Source organism: Abramis brama (genome assembly GCF_963993115.1).
Source record: "Abramis brama genome assembly, chromosome: 8".
In the NCBI taxonomy this organism is placed as follows: domain Eukaryota; kingdom Metazoa; phylum Chordata; class Actinopteri; order Cypriniformes; family Leuciscidae; genus Abramis; species Abramis brama.
The window spans coordinates 42495313-42517640 of record NC_139970.1 but is presented as its reverse complement, the minus strand read 5'-3'; the positions used below and the strand labels follow the sequence as shown (position 1 = coordinate 42517640).

The 22328-nt window shown below is 38.7% G+C and overlaps 2 protein-coding genes across 2 annotated transcripts in view; both read left to right on the top strand.

Annotated features, from left to right (window-relative positions):
• The first annotated feature begins 698 nt into the window (after positions 1-698).
• Positions 699-20070, top strand: actr3 (actin related protein 3). Its single transcript, XM_084122405.1, has 12 exons — positions 699-868; positions 1878-1933; positions 4634-4758; positions 5794-5904; positions 9546-9641; positions 10379-10486; positions 11471-11614; positions 12458-12631; positions 13683-13775; positions 15158-15283; positions 15378-15461; positions 19283-20070. Exons 1-12 carry the CDS (start codon positions 825-827, stop codon positions 19376-19378), a joined length of 1257 nt encoding a protein of 418 aa, XP_083978531.1. The 5' UTR covers positions 699-824; the 3' UTR covers positions 19379-20070.
• Positions 20071-21306: 1236 nt separating this feature from the next.
• Positions 21307-22328, top strand: part of dpp10 (dipeptidyl peptidase like 10) — an 80169-nt gene continuing 79147 nt past the window's right edge. Inside the window, exon 1 of the mRNA XM_084122401.1 lies at positions 21307-21461. Within this exon, the coding sequence (XP_083978527.1) occupies positions 21396-21461 (66 nt within the window). The 5' untranslated portion in view covers positions 21307-21395. The remainder of the gene's footprint in view (positions 21462-22328) is intronic.

Genomic DNA, 22328 nt, shown 5'->3' with positions numbered 1-22328 from the left:
GCATGCTTGCTTTGCATAACATTATAACATTATTTATTACACAGATAACATTATTAAAACATTAAATAGAACAGAATGGACACACGATTGAATACAGCCACTTGAGAGTGTGCACGAGACTGAAATAAGTGCACCTAAAAATCCACACTATCCACACCTGGGTGAAGTGCACGTCTGTAGTGTGCTAGACTGATGTCTTTAGGGTGTAGTGTATGAGTATTTTGTAAAACATTTGCAAATGCTTTTAAACACTTGATTAGAAGCAGCACAATTCAATTAAACAGACATTTAGACGTTTATTTTAAAGTGAAACTTGAAAATCTAAAAGTGCACAAAACTGCACATAAAGCTCTGTACAAACTTTACTTGCATTCTTTGCATCAAAAGTTATGCACACTTGAACACTTGGGCCAAATACAGGAAATGCAAAGACTGCAAGTGTGTGTAATGGGAGAAACCCATAAAATTACTGATTTTTCATTATTATCACTATTCACTATTCTGAGATCATCTTTCCCATATCACAGTCGTGCTTTGACAGTATTAGGCAAAACAAACAATCTCTCCAATAATTGTTTCTTTGACCAAAAAAAAAAAAAAAAAAAAAGCGTCGGGCATTTGAACGGTCACATGTTTGAGCCGCTCTGCCCCGCCCACATCATCACTCTGTGACGCTCGCGGCCGCTCTAGGGTGCGCGCTTTCTTCTGCACTTGAATGCGGAAGTGGAAAAACGCTTCCTTCTCGTTTCCGGGTTCCGCCTCGCGCACAAACGGAGCGACAGATCACTTGTACCGGGAGCTCACCGGCTCTTTAACCACTCGAGATGGCCGCTCGGTTACCGGCATGCGTTGTGGATTGTGGCACAGGGTGAGTTAACAACGCAATCTGTCCAGTGCTAACGAAAACCGGCGCTACACGGGCGCGCGCGCTCGCTCGCGCTCCTGCACGGATAACATTCTCTTGCTGTATGGCTGTTTTCAGTTTATCAGCTGCTGTTTGGATGTTGCGATATTAGCTTTTACCAGCACCGAGATGCGCAAATAACTGTCATGAAATCAGTGTGTTTGTGCTGAATGTGTGATGCTGAGATTACAGGCGCGAGGAGCGGCGATAAAACGCTCCGCTTTAACGCTCATATGACATTTGTGTTTTGTTCTTTTGCGGAGAGGACCGCCTAACATGATTAGATCGATGGTAAAAATTTAAAACTAAAGGTGTTTGAAGAGCAAGTGAAAATGATTGAATCTGTTGTCTTTTATTGTGCGCATGCGCACAGCTGCTTCCTCTTCCTCTACTTCCGTATTCTTGCTGCGGCCTTATATGGGCAAACACAGAAAAACACAAAATCCTGTAATATCCATAACCTGTATCAAATATCAATGCTGGACATTGACGAATGTGTAAAGTATTATAACCGCAGATCTGTCTTTGTTTTGATTCTGTGATGATGTAATTGATCAGAACAGATCGACAGTGAAGATAGTTTGACATGTCTCAACATGAAACATTCTCCGATCTGTGTGTGTGTATGAGGGAGAGATTAATTGACCAATAATTTAAAAAAAAGTTCTTAAATGCAAAAGGTTCGTGTGTTGGTCTATGGCTGTGTAATTATTGTTAAAACAGTATGTGAGAGATGTGATCCTTCAGAGTTATGATTTTAAAGAAAAAAATATTTTAGATTTTTGAACACACTCTGAATGAATGAAGTGCTCATCATAAAGAAATATGAATCTGACAGAATGAATTGTTCATAAATGGGACCCTCAGTGTTTGATTTATTTTGATCTGCGGCTCTCCAACCAGGAACTGCGAAATGAGTGACGTGCATCATGAGTGAATGAATATGAGCATTAATGTGTGCTTTTTGTTTCAGGTACACTAAACTGGGATATGCAGGAAACACGGAACCGCAGTTCATCATTCCGTCATGTGAGTGTCTGTTCTTCTGTGCCGACGACTGTACGACGACACATCTGTAGGGTGTAGTGCACATCTGTAGGGTGCATGACACTAGTGTACTAGGTTGATGACCTTTCCTATAGTTCAAACAGTAGAGTGTTGGCGCTTGCAACGCCAAGGTAATGGGTTCGATTCCCAGGGAAAGCAAGAACTGATAAGAATGTAAATGTGTACCTTGAAATGCAATGTAAAAGTGTCTGCCAAATGCATAAATGTAAGGGTGTAGTGCACATCTGTAGGGTGTAATGCATGACACTAGTGTACTAGGCTTATGTCTGTATATATTATCAAAAGTAGCGACTTCTGTACCAAGTCGGTACTGAAATTTAAAAATGTGACGATATCAGCATTTCCCTCTAGCATTTTGAGCGCTGTTGAACGGACTCTTAAACGCCTCTGATTGGCCATTGTGTTCACGCGCTCAACATATATGTCTGTGATTGGCTACAGCGATCAACAATGACATCTTTGGACGCTCTTCACCGAGCGCTTGCACAGATACACACAGGAGCGTTTAAAAGCAGGCGTCTATCAGCAGATCCCTGATATATCCACTGATAGATGCCGCTTTCAAACGCTCTCTATCTGTGCAAGTGCTTGACGAAGAGCGTCAAAGATGTCATTGTTGATCACTGTAGCCAATCACAGACATATATGTTGAGCGCATCAACACAATGGCCAATCAGAGGTAGTGTTGTCACGATACCAAAATTATTGTTTCGATACCGATACCAAGTCAAGTATTGCGATTTCGATACTTTTTCGATACTTTTCCTGAAAAGGGAGAAACACTCTCAAATATCATTGCTGTGCTTTATTTTAAAACCGGGACAACATTCTAATCATATAACACACTAATAAATGAACATATGAACAGCAGATATATTAAACATTTGAACAAAATATGAAATATAAAAATATAAAAAATAAATTAGAGCAATGACATTCAAGGTAAAAAAATTTATAAATTTAGCAGCATTATCTCATTTATCATAAGAAACATAAGAGCTTTATGTTGATTCTGAACTTTGAATAAAAATATGAACAGCGATTATATTAAACAATGTTTAATATTGGTAACATGAAGCCTCATTGGTGATATATTTGACGTGGGGAGAGAGTTGTGGAAGGCCTATACTTCATGTTAAACATAAATATATAGCAGCAAAGCAACGTCGGCAGTGTTGACGGCAAAATAGGCTACAGAATAATTCGTTCTGTATTGAGAGGTGCAATATTTGAAAATCGATAATATTTTTTTTAATTACATTTATATTGTATTTATGTCAAAACTTTCAAACATCAAAATGTCATTTATTAATATGTATTTGTGTCAAAATGACATAGAAACGTCTTTTCCTATTCTATTTTGCCTGGAAACGCTTCCAACACGCTTGCGTGTCACGTGAAAAATAGGCGTCGGTTCTATTTCTAGCATGCACGCGTTTTCCGCGCATCTCGAGCTGCGCCCAGACGCGTGTGTCACGCAGGCAGTTAACATGGGAGCCGAAATAAAAACATCATTGATGCTGATGTCGTCACATTTTTAAATTTCAGTACATACTTGGTATCGAAGTCGGTACTTTTGACAACTCTGTCTGTAGGGTGTAGGGCACATCTGTAGTGTGCTAGGCAGATGTCTGTAGGGTGTAGTACACATCTGTATTGTGCTAAGCATATTTCTTTAGAGTGTAGTGCATGTCTGTAGTGTACTAGGCTAAAGTCTGTAGGGTGTAGTGCACGTCTGTAGTGTACTAGGCTAAAGTCTGTAGGGTGTAGTGCACGTCTGTAGTGTACTAGGCTAAAGTCTGTAGGGTGTAGTGCACGTCTGTAGTGTACTAGGCTAAAGTCTGTAGGGTGTAGTGCACGTCTGTAGTGTACTAGGCTAAAGTCTGTAGGGTGTAGTGCATGTCTGTAGTGTACTAGGCTAAAGTCTGTAGGGTGTAGTGCACGTCTGTAGTGTACTAGGCTAAAGTCTGTAGGGTGTAGTGCACGTCTGTAGTGTACTAGGCTAAAGTCTGTAGGGTGTAGTGCATGTCTGTAGGGTGTAGTGCATATCTGTAGTGTACAAGGCTAAAGTCTGTAGGGTGTAGTGCATATCTGTAGTGTACTAGGTTAAAGTCTGTAGGGTGTAGTGCATGTCTGTAGGGTGTAGTGCATGTCTGTAGGGTGAAGTGCACGTCTTTAGGGTGTTTTCAGGAAGCAGAGTTAAGTATAATTCTCATATAGAAGCCGCAGAAGAGCGAGTGTTTAAAAGCGGCTCCCAAAGCCAGCTTCTATAATTTTTTTGTGGCTTTTTTTAGTTAATATACATTTTTCTAAGTGGTTTATTGGCTTGAAATTGCTTTTCACCGACTAAAGTCATTACGATTATCCCATTTCGGTTCTGTTGCGTCAGATATTTCTATTCACAGTTCAACTCAGTTTCAAAGCAGCTTTGAGAGAGTGCATGTGTCTGCGTTACGAGTGTGTTGAGCACTGAATCACTGGACAACTCGTCGGTCGAAAGAGCATAAAATCATCTCACAATCTTCACCACATCCTCAAATAACACCGTTCTTCTTTTCTTGTAGACTCGCGTCAGCACTCAGTTCTCTCTTTTCTGCCTCTCTTCATGATTGACTGCAATCTGACTATTTCTGGCTTCCCATCATCCTTTTCTTCTGTCAGGCATCGCCATTAAGGAGTCGGCGAAGGTGGGCGACCAGGCTCAGCGGAGGATGATGAAGGGTGTGGATGATCTCGACTTCTTCATCGGAGACGAAGCCATCGATAAACCCAATTACGCCACCAAAGTGAGTGAACCGGCATGAAAAACTGATTTTGTTGGTTCAAAAGTTTGGAGTTGGTGAGATTTGTTTTAATGTTCTTGAAAAAGGTCTCAACTGCATTCATGTGATCAAAAATACAGTAAAACAGTGAAATATTATTACAATTTAAAATCAGCTGTTTTCTATGTGATTATATTGTGAAATGTAATTTATTCCTGTGATCAAAGCTGAATTTTCAGCATCATTACTCCAGTCTTCAGTGTCACATGATCCTTCAGAAATCATTCTAATATGATGATTTGATGCTCGAGAAACATTTATGATTATTATCAATTTTAAAAACTGTTTCTGCTGATTCATAATTTGGGGGAAACTGTGATAAATGTTTTCCTGAATTCTTTGATGAATAAAAAGTTAACAAAGAACAGGATTTTAATTTAAATTGAATCTTTTGTAACATTATGAACGTCTTTACTGTCACTTTTGACCAATTTAATGCATCCTTGATTAATAAAAGGGGATAGATATATATGACCATTAATAGTTACAAACACGATACAAGCAGGTTCTGGTCCAGTAGTTTGATTGGCCAGTTGTGGTATATGTTTGTGACGCTCCTTGTGTTTTCATTGGCAAGAGCGAAAATCACATTTCTATCCATAATGTGTGTCAAAATGTCACACAAACATCTTGTTTATTAATCTCTTAAGGACTTGTTCAATAAAATCCTTCCAGAAAACGTTTTAGAATTTTTATCAAATGCAAATATAATTTAAATCTGTTGTACTTTTCTATTTTATTTTGTCTGGTTTTATTTGATTGTATTTATACAGCACCGGCAGATAATGTACAGCTCTGCTCTTGGTATGAGAATAGCTTTTAGTTGCTGATATGGCATTACAATTTATACTTATGGACTGCATAAAGCGATATGACACTCGAATCAGTCATGTGATGAAGACCAGCAGCCGTGATGCTGAAGGTCTCTCATCATCATCAAAGCGTGCCCTTCCTCCAGAGGTGTGTGTGATCTGAGTGTGTGTGTGTGTGTCTCCGCAGTGGCCCATACGGCACGGGATCGTGGAGGACTGGGATCTGATGGAGAGGTTTATGGAGCAGGTGATCTTCAAGTACCTGAGGGCCGAACCCGAGGACCATTACTTCCTGTTGGTGAGTAACACTCCACCTAAACGCTGATGCTCATGTGATGATCTTGTGCTTTAGGTGGACACACTAACACACGTGATTGTCCATGTTGATCAGAGGTTTTGTCCTAACCAGCTGACGACAGAGACAGCGTATTTAGGCCACGCCCACACCGGGGGGGGGGGGGACAATCCAACCGTCTCCATTGACTTTGCATTGCGAGAGGCTGCCTCCTTATAACAAAATACAAAACAATGTCTAAAAGCTGCTATGTGACAAGGTGTACAGCAAACAAGCTATAAAAAAAAAAACAGAAATAAGTTTTTATAAGCCGTCTACCCTAAAAAAACGAATGTTTTTGACACAAAAGTGGATACAGGCAATAGACCTTATACACAGCAGCGCCATCTTTGATTTTTAATGGGAATGAAAGCGAGTCTGTGAGGGACAGACATGCATCTCTTCAATGGGCTGTACTCAGAGGCGGACAGAGTACACAGCTTCATTACTTGAGTAAAAGTGCAGATACCCCTTGCTAAATTTTACTCAAGTACAAGTAAAAGTACTACAGTCAGATGTCTACTGAAGTAAAAGTGCTAAAGTACTTGTTTTTAAAAGTACTTGAGTATCAAGAGTACAAGAGTACATGCCACAGTGCTTACACTGGTAAACACAGCAAACACTTGAAGCGAAAACTATCATTAACTTGTTCAGAAAATTGAAATAGTCTGGCGAGGTGAGGCCACGGGTTGGCACATTCCCGGGATGGACCTGCTGCGTCTTCATCCATTGTTTCATCCATGGTTTCGTCTCTTATCTAAATCTGACCATGGAGTTGACTTTGGCGGAAAGCTGAAGGTGATTGCTGATAGGCTGTCCCAATCAGTGGCGCCTGCACAATCCAATCACATTTGAGAGGGAAACAACAAATTGAGGGTTTCCGAGATTTTTCTTTTTTCCTTTTTTTTTTTAGAAGTAGTAGTAGTAACGGGTACTCACGGTTATGGATAGAAATGTAGTGGAGTAAAGAGTACAATATTTGCCTCTCAAATGTACTTGAGTAAAGTCATGAGTACTCCCCAAAAATGATACTCGAGTAAAGTACAGATCCCTCAAAATTGTACTTAAGTACTGTACTCAAGTAAATGTACTCCGTTACTGTCCGGCTCTGGCTGTACTAGCCTGGGTTTCCCCATACTGCCTTGTTCGCAGCGTGATTTTATTCCCGCTGCTAGGCAGCCTGGACACCATGGACCAGATTTTCCCCTGAAAAAGGGAACCAATCACAGAACGGGGAGGGAGCAGCAAGACGATGACGACACCGCAGTTTGTTTATATCTATGGATCCAACATGTCATCAGACTCGACGTTACCTTCTACCCTCATGTTTATCTTGCACAAACGGTAATATTCGCTAAACGCCATCGTGTACAAATAAACGTTTGACCCATCGTCTTTTTCCTCGTCGAATTTCTGTCGCTCTACATACGTCATCTGGTATAATTGAAACGATTGGCTATGAGCTACGTACAGGCGCATTTGATAGACATTCATAGCGCCCAATAAACGGCTTCGCATTCGTAAACCACGCCTCAAATACGAGAAAATGAACATGTGGTTCCCAGACCACGTCTCAAATGAGACTTGGTCTGACGTTAGCCAGGCTAGGGCTGTACTGTTATTTAATGTGTTTTTCGATTGTTCTGCTCATATGAAACACTAGAAAAATATCTTTCCAAAAAATGTCAGTTGACAAAAAACTCACGACAATATAAGCTGTGGAAAATAATCTTTTTGCTTTTTACAGCGGATGCCATTGGGAAAACGGCAAGTCCATTACTCTGAGAACTAACGTTACGCCCGCTGGAGGGGAATGTAATCGGCGACAGAATAGCTTATCTTACAGAAATATAATAATATATAAAACTGACATTTAGATATTTGACTCACCAGTGACAAAATGTTTAACTTACTGCACACGTAGTGTATTTTTGTCAGTGTCAGGATCCCACAATTTACCCATTCGTTCCAGCCTGTATGCACTTTTATGCCCTTAATCGCTTGTTGTTTGGGGTCGAGCTTTTTTTTAGCTTGTTTGCTGTACACCTTTTCACATAGCAGCTTTTAGATTGTTTTGTTTTTTTCGGTGTGGGCGTGGCCTTCAGATTATGACACGTGTCGCTCTGTCTCTATGCTATTTTAGAAATGTTTTTTATTTCTGTGTGGCTGGAAAAACATGCAAAGTATGACCATGCTAATCTCAGGCACTGTTTATGTGCGTCATTTAATGTTAAAAGCATCTAATATGATGTTGACTATCATCAGATCTTGTAAATAAATTACAGGAAACACAAACGTTCAACTCAATGTGAACAAACAGGGTTCGAAATGAGGGGGGTCTGGGGGGGTCCCGGACCCTCCATAAGTCATTAGGGACCCCCCATAAGAATTTATTTTTGGATTTTGGGGGGTCCCCGACAAAATTGCATGTTTATATCCTGCAATTCTGACTTTATAATACGCAATTGGGAGATATAAAGTCAGAATTGTGAGATATAAACTATAGGTAAAAAAGGTAAAAAAAAAGGTCCGTCTTTTTTTTCCTTAGAATTGGACTTTATATATCACAATTGTTAGTTTATATCTCACAATTCTGAGAAAAGATGTCAGAATTGCGAGATATAAACTTGCAATTATGTGTTTAAAGTCAGAATTGCGTGATATAGCCTAAAGTCGCAATTGCGAGAAAAAAGTCAGAATTATTTCACGCAATTCTGACTTTATATCTCGCAATTCTGAGAAATAAAGTCAGAATTGCGAGATGTAAACTCGCAATTGTGAGATAAAAAGTCGCAATTATCTTTTAATAACATGTTTTATTCTGTGGCGAAACAAGCTTCCAGCAGACCTAGCAGCTAGACTAGTTATTCAAAGCTAGCATAACAACCTACTTGTCCAGTCAGTGATTACGAAAGATAACCAGGACTTAATTCAAGTCTGTGAGTTGATTAAAGTGAATGTGATTTGAGCATGAATGAGTATATACGAGAGCTTGGTAAGCTATCTAGGAAGCTAATATTATTTTTCTTAATTTAGAATCCTGCATCATGGAGAGAAAAAGAGGAAAAAGAACTTGTAACTTTGTTGCTCCACAGTTAGAGGTTTACCTGTTAGATTATAGCCACTTCTCCAGACACCACTACAATACTGGGCCTAGCCCAAACCATGAAAAAAATCCCAAGACCATTATCCCACCTTCAACATTGGTCCATATAATTTTGCCTACAGTATATAGTGTAGCAAGGTAGTCTTCAGAATTTTTAATAATTTAATAATTACATTTTAGGGGACCCTCCAAGAGTCCTAAGTCATTTCGAACCCTGTGAACAAATAAGTCTATTCTATGACAAAGAGTGTATCCGTGTGCTTGCAGAGAGACTCCTTGCAGAGATGTATTTTGTTGCATCTCGTAATCAAAGAAATGGAAACCATTTCAAATAAAATCACATATTGTCACGCTTTGCGGCTGGTAAGGACAAAACCTCTGATTAACACTGAAAGACACCTTTTATTGCGTAAAGCGTCTGGTTAGAACATGATGTAACTCTACTAGATGTTCATTTAGACCAGTGTATCACTTCCTGCTCTTGGTTTCTCTGTTGCAGACTGAACCACCTTTAAACACGCCAGAAAACCGCGAGTACACGGCCGAGATCATGTTTGAGTCCTTTAATGTGCCGGGGCTGTACATCGCTGTGCAGGTACACACACACACACACACACACACACACTAGAGTTGCATGATTCTGGATGAATTGAGAATCACGATTTTTTTGTTTAAAATAGAGATCACGATTCTGAATAGATGACTAAACAGAATAACATGTAATTTAATAGAGGTTCTGACAAAATGTGAATTGTTGAAGTCTATTTAAAAAAATATTTTATTAATTTGAAGGAATTATTTAGTTTGAGTGAATGATTCAATGACTTTTCATTACTGAATGAATCAGCTTTTTTGAACAAATCTCTTGAATGAATGATTCAATGACATAAATTAAAATGTATAGATTATAAGTCACTTGTCGCCACCTACTGGTGTAACAGTGTAATTGATACAATCTTTATTTGAAGAGTCAAGTAACTTTCAAAAGGTGATTTACTCTACCCTACCGTAGACATCAGTGTTTATATCCGAAATATAAACTTTTGTGATGATTTGAATGTTTGTAACACAGAAATAATGATACAGTCTGTTTGAAAAGACTTTGTGAAGCTGTTTCATATCTATACATGACAAACTGCTCTCTCTGGATTGTTCGCTTGTCAAAGGTTTAATAGACGGAGCCGAATCGCTGTCATTTAGGAATTAGATCGCATGGGTGTTTGAATCGAGATCACAATCTTTTTAACGATTAATTGAGCAGCTCTAAAACACACACACACACACAAATACACACATGCGGTGTTTGGCTGATCATGTGTGTGTGTTCGTCAGGCTGTTTTGGCTCTGGCAGCATCATGGACGTCTCGGCAGGTCGGGGAGCGAACACTCACAGGAACCGTCATCGACAGCGGAGACGGAGTTACTCACGTCATTCCAGTGGTACGTCACACACACACACACACACACACACACACACACACACACACACACACACACACACACATTACAGAACAATCATTCTGTCAAATGTGCTGTTTTAATTCTGAATGATTCTGTCCACTTGTGGTTTGACTCATGTCAGTCCTGAGAGCTGGAATATAATGTGTGCCATTTTTACATTTCATTTTCAAACATTGATTCACACTTAAACATTTTTACATTTCAATCTGGCCATATAAGATATCTGAAGATGGTGTAATTTATTTATTATAGTATTATTTTATGGTTGTGTCCTTTAATCTGTTTGAAACATCTGTTCACTTAATATATTTTTATTGTGTATTGTTTTACTGCATTAAAATCTACAGCGTTCTTTTTGTTATATGGAAAGGTTATTAAACTTGTTATTAGGAGGACAACACTAACTTAATTCAATACCATGATAAAAGCTTCAGAAATTATAGGGATGTGCTGTAAAAAATGATGTTCTTCCTCAGTGTTTCTGTCTTGTTTTCCAGTACAAATATCTAAACATTCTTAAATCAAGATACATTTACTGGAGAAGCAAAATGACTGAAGATATTAAGTCTTGTTTAATGAAAAATGTGTCAAAATGAAGTGAGTTTAAAACAAGAAATAATATCAGGAAAATAATTTTGTTTTTCCTTTTAAGTTTATTTTTCTGACCCCTTTGGCAGATATTTTCACTTTTTTTAAGCATAAACTCACTTAAGTTTGATACATTTTTCAGAAAACTAGACTTAATATCTTGAGAATATCTTCTTTAGTATCTTGATTTAAGAATGTGGAAAACAAGACACAAATACTGAGGCAGAACATCACTTTTTGCAGCGAATGAAAATTTGATACTGTCACATGATATGCATATTTTGATGTTTTGATCCTGTTGAAGTTGATCTACTTGCTCACGGCACTCAGTAGGACAGAGCAGGAACGTTAAAAAGTCTCTGATTTGATTGACAGGCGGAGGGATACGTGATCGGCAGCTGCATTAAACACATTCCCATCGCTGGCCGGGACATCACGTATTTCACGCAGCAGTTGCTGAGGGAGAGAGAGGTGGGCATCCCACCGGAGCAGTCGCTGGAGACCGCCAAAGCCGTCAAGGTGAGTGTGTGTGATGATCACACGAGCGTCTCGTCCTCCAGACTCTAGCCTCGTTTACACTGTCAGTGAAATGTGACCCAATTCAGATTTTTTGCTCATATGTGACACAGATCGGATGTGTTCTCTGAACGTGTAAACGGGGAAAAAAAACATTCATTCGGATATTTCGTTTCAGGCCTCATTCATATGTGGAAATAAATCAGATATAAATCAGATATGTGACTGTCATGTAAACGGGCAGATCGGATTTTCCTGATATCACGTGCGCAAACACATATAACCTATATTTATATATATATATAAAACAGTTATGTCCGGACGAACGATGTATTAATTATCTTCAGATTGGATTGTGTTGGTGAAAGGCTCTTATCTAACGCTAAAAGATGTTTCGTGCCTCTAACAAGTGCGTTCGATCTTCTCTCTGATCTGATGGTGTGTGTGTGAAACACTTGAGTTTTGCCACAGACTCGTCCCAGCGTCTAGAACGCAACTGATGCTTTTTCAAGCGTCTCCATACTTTAAAAACAGCGGAAAACTACTTTTAAACAGGAAATGACGGAATATTAACGTACATATTCACAGCGGGTCTATTCGCACGGGATCAGTATCACCTGAGGTCATTTTTCCAGACCTTTTTACTGAAGGTAAAGTCGCCGTAATCTTTACTGACATTGTCCGTGATGATCTCTGAGATGCACATTCAGACGGGACTAAAATCACGGAGAAGCTCTGGAGATTATTACTTTACTCCACCTCTCCATGTCACACTAGTCGCGTCCGGATAGGGCTTTAGACCTGCAGTGTAGACGAGGCCTCTGAGCGTGTCTTTCTGCTGTGCAGGAGCGCTTCAGTTACGTCTGTCCCGACCTGGTGAAGGAGTTCAGCAAGTACGACACAGACGGAACCAAATGGATCAAGCAGTACACCGGCATCAACGCCATCAGCAAGAAAGAGTTCACCATCGACGTGGGTTACGAGCGCTTCCTGGGACCTGAGATCTTCTTTCATCCTGAGGTTTGTACATGCGCACGGACATCTGCTATTAAATACCTATTAAAGGGGTGGTTGATTATGATTTGACTTTTCTAACTTTAGTTAGTGTGTAATGTTGCTGTTTGAGCATAAACAACATCTGCAAAGTTACAACGCTCAAAGTTCAAAGCAAAGGGAGATATTTGCTTTTAAAGAAATTGTTTTTTAAGGACTACAACAAACGGAGTGAGCTTCCTCCTGGCTTAGTGACATCATGAACCCTAAAATTTACATAAATCCCGCCCCCTGGGAACAATATTAATATTAATATTGCTATTAAAGAACATAGTATCTGCATAATAATCTTTGCACTTTTCTTTAAATATATTATCATCGTATCAGCAAAATGTATTATCAGTCGACATCTAATTCATATGTATTGATATTAGTACACAAACAAATTTGAGTACAGGACTAGGAAAATTGACACTCTTTATTCAAATATTAATCAAAAGATTTAAGCATATTGAGTAGTTGTGCTTGGGGTCGATTGTTTTATGTGATAATAACACAATAAACTATTTTTATCCAGGCTGTCATACAGAAATGATGAACGCATGCAGAACCAATGAAATATTAATAACTGATTATGTTGTAGTCAATGTATGCTTTTTTTGCATAGTAAAATAAAACCTATAGCTTAAGTTTGCCTTTTTTTGCCAAATAATTTTGTCAGATATACATTAACCAAGCTTAGTGTTTTGTTTTCCCCTCATATTTAAAAAAATATAAATTTTTCTCATATTTTGAAGGTTTAATGTCTTTAAAAACAAATATCCCCTCTGGACATCACTTTTGGCCTCTACTGTAGGTACATATTGAGTCTTTAGTGTGTTAAACATGTTTTGCTGATGAGTCCTCGTCGAATGTTTGCTCCAGCCTGTTTAATTAAGTAAAATAATCTCAGGTACATTACTTAGATATTTTGGGGGGTTGTTCATTTTGTTTGTGCAGTTCTTCAAAAATGTCTTAAATTGGATTTTAAAAATATTCCCCAAACCGCACGCTCACACACTCTTGTTTCCTCTTCCAGTTCGCTAATCCAGACTTCACCCAGCCGATCTCTGAGGTGGTCGACGAGGTCATTCAGAACTGTCCCATCGACGTGCGCCGTCCGCTCTATAAGGTCAGTAATGCTCCTCTGCGCTGAAGGATCAGGGTTTCTACTGGTCTTAAAAAGCCTTACACTATTCCACAATTTAAGGCCTTGAAAAGGTCACAGCAGGAAGTCTTAAATTCATAAAGTCATGCATTAAACTGCAGAATTTTTTTTGTTTTTGTTGTGTTCTAGTACAAATATCTAAATTGTAGATGCGTTTACTTGAGAAGCAAAATGGGTTTTTAAAAAAATGTTTTTTTTAATTTTTTACAAAAATACATCTGCCAATGGGGTCAGAATTTTTTTTCCCTTTTGAATTAAGATTATTTTTCTGACCCCCTTGTTTAAACAAAGTTTTCATGATTTTTTTCAAAATGCAATTTCATATCTTCAGTTATTTTGCTTCTCCAGTAAATGTATCTCGATTTAAGAATGTTTAGATATTTGTACTGGAAAACAAGACAGAAACACTGAGGAAGAACATTATTTATTTTTTTTGCATTATGATCAGAAGGTACAGTAAAAGTTTCCATATTCTAGAGGTATTCAAGCCTTCAGCTTTATCAGTTTTCTAAAAGGAATTAAAAAGTAATGTAAATCTGTTGTAAGTTGTATTTTCAAACTCTAAAGTGTTGCTAATACAACTCAGTTGTGTTTCTGCCTAGAGATTTACATGTAGAGAACATATTGATGTATTATGTTCTATTCAAGTTATTCCTTAAAATGTATTTAATTAGTCTTAAAGGGTCTTTATAAAGTCTTAAATATACTGTTATAAAACCTGCAAAAAAACTCTGATTTTGACATTTTGTGCACTTTATTCTTTAAATGTTCTTTACTTGGTCTTAAAAAGGTATTTATAAAGCTTTAAATCTATCATTACACTGCAAAATAATGTTCTTCCTCAGTGTTTCTGTCTTGTTTTCCTGTACAAATATCTAAACATTCTTAATTAATGTACATTTACTGGAGAAGCAAAATGACTGAAGATATTAAGTCTTGTTTTCTATTAAAAAACCCCATCAAAATTAAGTGAGTTTTTGCTTAAAACAAGAACAAATGGGGTCAAAAATATCTTCGAAGTAAGTGTTTTTCTGACCTCAATGGCAGAAATTTGTGCTTGTTTTAAACACTTAATCAGGTAATTTTGACATTTTTCATCAAACAAGACTTATCATCTTCAGTCATTTTGCTTTTCCGGTACATGAATCTTGATTTAAAAATGTTTTGATATTTATACTGGAAAACAAGACAGAAATACTGAGGAAGAAAGCCTTTTTTTGCAGTGTATGAAACCTGCAGAAACCCTGTGTGTGTGTAAACACAGAAACCTGCAGAAACCCTGTGTGTGTGTGTGTAAACGCAGAAACCCTGTGTGTGTGTGTGTAAACGCGCGTCCTTTTTTGCAGAACATCGTTCTGTCGGGCGGCTCCACCATGTTTCGTGACTTCGGCCGGCGTCTGCAGAGAGACCTGAAGAGAACGGTGGACGCTCGCCTGAAGCTCAGCGAGGAGCTCAGCGGAGGAAAACTCAAGGTCCCGTTTAAAGATCAACTTCAGCGTCCGTGTGTTTAGAATGAGAAATGAACTCAAACTCAATATCTCCTCTGCATCTCTTCTGCTCTCACAGCCGAAACCCATCGACGTTCAGGTCATCACCCATCACATGCAGCGATACGCCGTGTGGTTTGGAGGATCCATGCTGGCCTCGACTGTGAGTCTCTCTCACACACACACACTCACTCACACACTCACACTCTGACGCACACTCACACTCTCACAGACGCACACACACACTCACTCACAGACACTCACTCACACTCACTCACTCAGACGCAAACACGCACACTCACTCACACACTCACTCACTCAGACGCACACTCACACTCTCACAGACGCACACACACACTCACTCACAGACACTCACACTCACTCACTCAGACGCAAACACACACTCACTCGCACACACACACACACACACTCACACACTCACACACACTCACACACTCAGACGCACACACTCTCACAGACGCACACACACACACACACACAGACGCAAACACACACACTCACTTGCACGTGCACACTCACTCGCGCACACACTCTCACTCGCACACACTCACTTGCGCACACACATACTCACTCGCACACACACTCTCTCGCGTGCACACACACTCTCACTCGCACACACTCACTCGCACACACACATACTCACTCGCACACACTCACGCACACACTCACTCACACGCACACACATACTCACTCACACTCACACACACACACACTCACACTCTCTCACAATTTCACTCTCACACACTCACACACACCCTCTCTCTCTCTCTCACATACACTCTCACACACACACCCAATTTACAGCAACTTACATAATCTTTGTTGAAATATTGGTTTATTGAAATGCGAAATATTAACCACTTGACTCAGCCATTATGTATAATGCATTATTCATGCATAATTGAAACTAAAGTTAAATGCATTATAATAATTGCAGTAGGTCTGTGCAATTAATCACAATTGATTTTTGATATCGATTTTGGCTTTCAACGATTGTGAAAATGAGTCGGAGCCGAACGCGGATGAGCAAATGGTCTTCGCGTACACCCAAAACAAAACAAAAAAAGCCAGCGTGTGTATCGGTATATTGGATCCGTGCATTCGCTCTTAAAGCGACAGTAGCCTTATATTCCTGCTGTTTCTGTGCCAGAGAGCCACGCTTTTTCCCCATCACATATTTTAGTAATCATCTTAAATTATCATCGAATGCTTGAAGCGTCTCATAGACGCGCACACACACACTCTCACAGGCGCATACTCACACTCACAGACACACACACTCACAGACACACACACACACACACTCACAGACGCACACACACACTCTCACAGACACACACTTACGCACACTCACTCACAGACGCAAACACACACACTCACTCGCACACTCAGACGCACACTCACACACTCACACTCGCACACACTCACACACTCACTCACAGATGCAAACACACACACACTCACTTGCACACACACACTCACTCACTCACAGACGCAAACACACAAACACTCACTCACTTGCACACACTCACTCACACACACACACACTCACTCACTCACAGACGCAAACACACACACACTCACTCACTTGCACACACACACTCACACACACACAGACGCACACTCACTCGCACTCTCACTCACACACTCACTCGCACACACTCACACTCACTCACACACTCTCACTCACTCGCACGCTCTCTCACACTTTCACACACTCACGCACTCACACACTCTCTCTCTCTCACACATACACTCACACACACACACACACACACACAATTTACAGCAACTTACATAATCTTTGTTGAAATATTGGTTTATTGAAATGCGAAATATTAACCACTTGACTCAGCCATTATGTGTAATGCATTATTCATGCATTATTGAAACTAAAGTTAAATGCATTATAATAATTGCAGTAGGGCTGTGCAATTAATCACAATTGATTTTTGATATCGATTTTGCCTTTCAACGATTGTGAAAATGAGTCGGAGCCGAACGCGGATGAGCAAATGGGCTTCGCGTACACCCAAAACAAAACAAAAAAAGCCTTTTTGGAGGGTATTCAATCCCACAGTGGTTTATGTCTTAAGTAAACATACACCGTTGAGAAAGAAACAGCGTGTGTGTATCGGTATATTGGATCCGTGCATTCGCTCTTAAAGAGACAGTAGCCTTATATTCCTGCTGTTTCTGTGCCAGAGAGCCACGCTTTTTCCCCATCACATATTTTAGTAATCATCATAAATTATCATTGAATGCTTAAACGCTCAAATTCATCCTGTGAAATCCGTTTTGAAAATGGACGTTGTGTTACAATGGAAATTATACTTCAAACCTTTTTAGCGGCTCAATTTTCCTGATGGCAACTTCAAATTTGGAACACGACTTGGTTAGACGTGGCTTTGATTTTCTAGCAATTTTAGAGTCCAAATTATTTAGTAAAATATGCATTTCGTATAAAATAAATGTTTTCAGTACATTTGCTTAACAGTAAACAAAAAAACGTTTTTAGACTTCTATCAATATTTTGCTTTTGAAGCATTCATGAGTTATAAGCATTTCAGTTCAGATCTAAGCTCTGATGGTTTAACAGGTTAATGCTTGTTCTGTCTGAAATCACGTCGTCTAGCGAGTGACCATCTGAGAACGTCTCATCTGATGAGGAATCAGACCTTCCCTGATCACTGAGGTTACAGTTCATTGTGCTGTGAAACATACGCTAGCGTTCCAGCGTTCACTGTTACACTTTCACATATAAAGAGACTTCATTTCTATGAATAACAGCTTCTTTTATTGCACAGGTCAGAGAGAAACAGAGCCGCTGTTTAATGGCCTCATAATAATTAATCAATTAAAATGTCCTGTCTGTGAATCACTGTTTATTGGAGCGTCTCTCTGAGAACTCGATTACACTGATGTTTAGTGATGATCCTCATTACATTCACTCGGCGGGATGTTAAATCAGGATCCCGCGGGTCTTTAAAGTCTTCTCAGTTTGAGCAAATTTAAAGCCATAAAAAGTCTTGAATGGAATAATAAAGGTCTTAATGATCACTTCAAGAGGTCCTAAATTTTGGGACAGAAAAACAGAAATCACAATGTGACTGATTTTTAAACTTCAAAAGATTCGGTCGGTGGTTTAAAAGAAGCTAATGTGCATTTTAAAACTGTAAGTGATTGGAAAATGATATGAATATTTATAATAATAAGATATATACATATACATACACATATCTTCTACTCACCAAGGCTGCATTTGAATTAAAAATACAGTAAAAACAGCAATATTGCTGAATAATATTACACTGTAAATCAGCTGTTTTCTATGTGAATATATAGTAAAGTGTAATTTATTCCTGTGATCAAAGCTGAGTTTTCAGCCTCATTACTCCAGTCTTCAGTGTCACATGATCCTTCAGAAAGCATTTGCTTCTCAAGAAGCATTTATGATTATCATCTATGATGAAAACAGTTGTGCTGATTCATTGTGACTGATGCATTTTATTTTTCAGGATTCTTTGATGAATATAATGTTTAAAAGAACAGCGTTTATTTGAAATGGAATCTTTGTAACATTATAAATGTCTTTACTGTCACCTTTGATCAATTTAATGCATCCTTGCTGAATAAAAATATTAATTTCCTTTAGAAGAAAAAAAAACATTCTGGCCCTAAACTTTTGAACAATATTGCGTAGACATAAAACCATATTTTAAATAAAAATATTCACTGATTCATTCCTTTTCTTAAAAGATTTAAAGGCTAAAATGTGACATTTATCGTCTTTTTGTTTTTGCCAGATCTGTTTAAATCATGTTTTTTAGTTATTTTAAAGTTTAGGATAGACCCCACTCATATGGTGTTAATTTAATTTGTGCATGTATTAAATATGATTTTAAAAAGCTTGCAGATACCCAGTTAAACACTTTTGTGACATTGTGTTTGTCTACTTTTCAGCCGGAGTTCTACCAGGTGTGTCACACCAAGAAGGACTACGAGGAGATCGGCCCGAGCATCTGCCGCCACAACCCTGTGTTCGGCGTCATGTCCTAAACCATCACACACACACACGCGCACACATACACACTTATGGGATGGTAGGGTGCAGAAGCAAAAATAAGAAATACTTTTTCTATTGTTGGTCCCCTCAGAGTAGACACGTGTCCGACGGTGAAAGACCCGACTGCTGGAAACATACGAACATATGTTTTTTTTGTTGATTTTATCCCAGTGTAAGCAACCGAAACAGCTTCAGTCTTCAGTGAGTGTGTGACGGCGTGTAACTGAACTCAGATTGATGATGAAAACTGGACCGGCGTCATTATTGTCATTAAGGGTGTAAAGAATCACATGTTGAACTGTGTGTACGGCTCCATCTTGTCCTTTATTTTAATGTTTTATGACCCTCGACCCCTACCACATTAAAGCAAAGTGTTTCCCGCTCTACTTTGATACTTGCTTTCAATCTATCAAATTTGTGACTAAAAGAAAACTTTACAAAAAATCCCATATACTGGATTTTCTGTCTGTCTCTTTCTTTCATGGCATTTTAGATACTCAACTGCTTTTACCTTCAGATGTCATTTATTCATGAGTGCAGACCAGTCATGTGAACATGATTGAGTGGAATGATGATTGTGCCAGTATTAGCAGAAGCTTGTTTTGATAAAGGCAGATGACACATGGGTGGGATTTATAAGTGTAATGGTGAAACATTCCAATAAAAGCTCATGGTTTCTAATGAATAGGCTCACATGTGTGCTTTCAGCTCTACTTCTGACGTGACCTTCGGTTCAAAAGGCTTAAAACATCATTCTCATCTTAGTATTGAGTTTTTCAGGAGCTTGGCCAAGCATCTCAATCTCTCATGATTCTTAGGCCTACTGTAAACTACCGTTCAAAAGTTTGGGGTTGGTAAGATTTTTGGTCAGAGTCTTGAACATAAAGGAAGATATTTTGAAGAATGTTTGTAACCAAACAAACAGTTTTGGGGCACCATTGACTTCCAGTGTGGAAAAATATACTATGGAAGTCAATGAGACCAGAAACTGTCTGGTTACTGACATTCTTCTAAATATCTTCCTTTCTGTTCAGAAGAAGAAAGAAATTCATAAAGGATTGAAACAACATGAGGGTGAGTATATGATGACAGAATTTTCAATTTAAAGTGGAGTATCCCTTTAAGTACGTTAATGCCATATTGTAATTATCGATGACAACAACAGGAGCTGTTTAACACTTTTCCATTTTAATACAATATAAATTCACTTAAAGATTGATAGATTTTTATGTTATCAGAAACATCATGTTAAATTATAATCAGCTGCTTCTCGGGCTTTCTTCATATTTAAATGATCTAACCCTAACCCTAACCTATCGCGCTGAATCTGACTCTCGCGAGAAGTCGATATTCTACTCTACACAGCGAGCGTGTCATTTTACTGATTAAAACGGGCTGGGTGTGTGTGTGTTTAAAATGTGTCAAACCGAATAAAATCAGTCCTTTAACTTGCCTCATGAAAACAGATGAGTAGAGTTAAAACACGTAACGTTAGAATGGCTGCTTAATTGAGTCTAATGAGCTTCAGTGTGTTTAGATGTGAATTTTTGACAGTTGGAGTTTGAACGGTCTTGGCTCATTTGAACATTCCGTCGATGTAATAACTGTATATGGGATAATTTTCCCGAGTTTTGATCGGTTTTTTATTTGTTTGTTTTTTAAGGAAAAACGTGTGTCGGTTCAATTATATAGTTAGAAAGTCAGAATTCAAGTTGTCAGATTAAAACACGTGCTGATGTTATTTAAACCACAAGTAACAGACTCAGAATAAGATTAGAGAACTGTATGAGTTACGATGACTCAATTAACGTTACTGCATGAGAGAGAGAGAGAGAGAGAGAGAGAAAGAAAGAGAGAAAGAGAGATAGAAAGAGAGAGATAGAGGGGGAGGCGAGCACTGCTCTCTCAATTCATTCGCGTTCATGATGATCGAGGAGCTTCTGTCAGACAAACTCCAGATTCGATTCACGTTAATCGATCGCACCTTTGGATCTTCGTCTCTTTTCCTCGATGAATCAAACCGCCAGCGCCTCAGGTCATCAGGTCAAATGTCAGTCATCAGCCAAGAGCATCACAGTAAGTGTTTTTGAGTGTTTTTTCCAATGCACTGACAGGTTTGTTTGGCGTCACACAACTAATCAAACACAGATGATCAATAATAATTGAGCTGATGGGATTATCATGTAACACCGTTTTGTTTTGTTTTGTTTTACTTTTTTTTTTTTTTTTTTACATGACGCACAAATGCATCCGATCAGATTTATCATAACGAATGCATGGAGTCAGTTGTAGCCTACATGATGGGATGCAGTTCTCCAATGCATTAAACAAAGGCAATGTTTACAATGTGAGTTTAGTGTTTGTTTGGTCTTCTTAAAAGTCCATGCATGATTGACAGCAGACATACAGTCTGCGAGAACTGATGTGATGCATGGAGGGGTTGAATCCTCATGCACGAATGAATTCAATCCTAATTCAGATTCTGAAAGTTTTATTAATGAACTCTAAACGGTGCAATTCGAGGTTCCCACAGCATTCAGGAGGGGAGAAAACAGACACCCTGGAAATATCACCCTTTTTTATTGTGAAAGAATCATAGATAGATGCTTTAAGTATTGTTCATTTAGTTCATTCTAATTGCAACTTTAGAGTGTTTCTGATAATTTTATTCTTGGATAAGCCAATATAGAATATCATGAACTTTCCCAATCCTAAACTAAGTTTTCTTATCTAAATGGTCTGAAAAGTCTTGATGTTGTTTTTGGGCTCTTTTAGAACAGGTTTTCATGCTTTAATGTTGAAAAAACACATTTCCTCCAATATTCTCCATTGTTGCGGCTCCTCTCTTCCCAGTCTGTCAGTAATGCTCAGTTTACTTCCTGTCTCTATGAAGCCCCTCCTTCTGAAAAGCACACTGTGCTCTGATTGGTCGGCGCGAGCAGT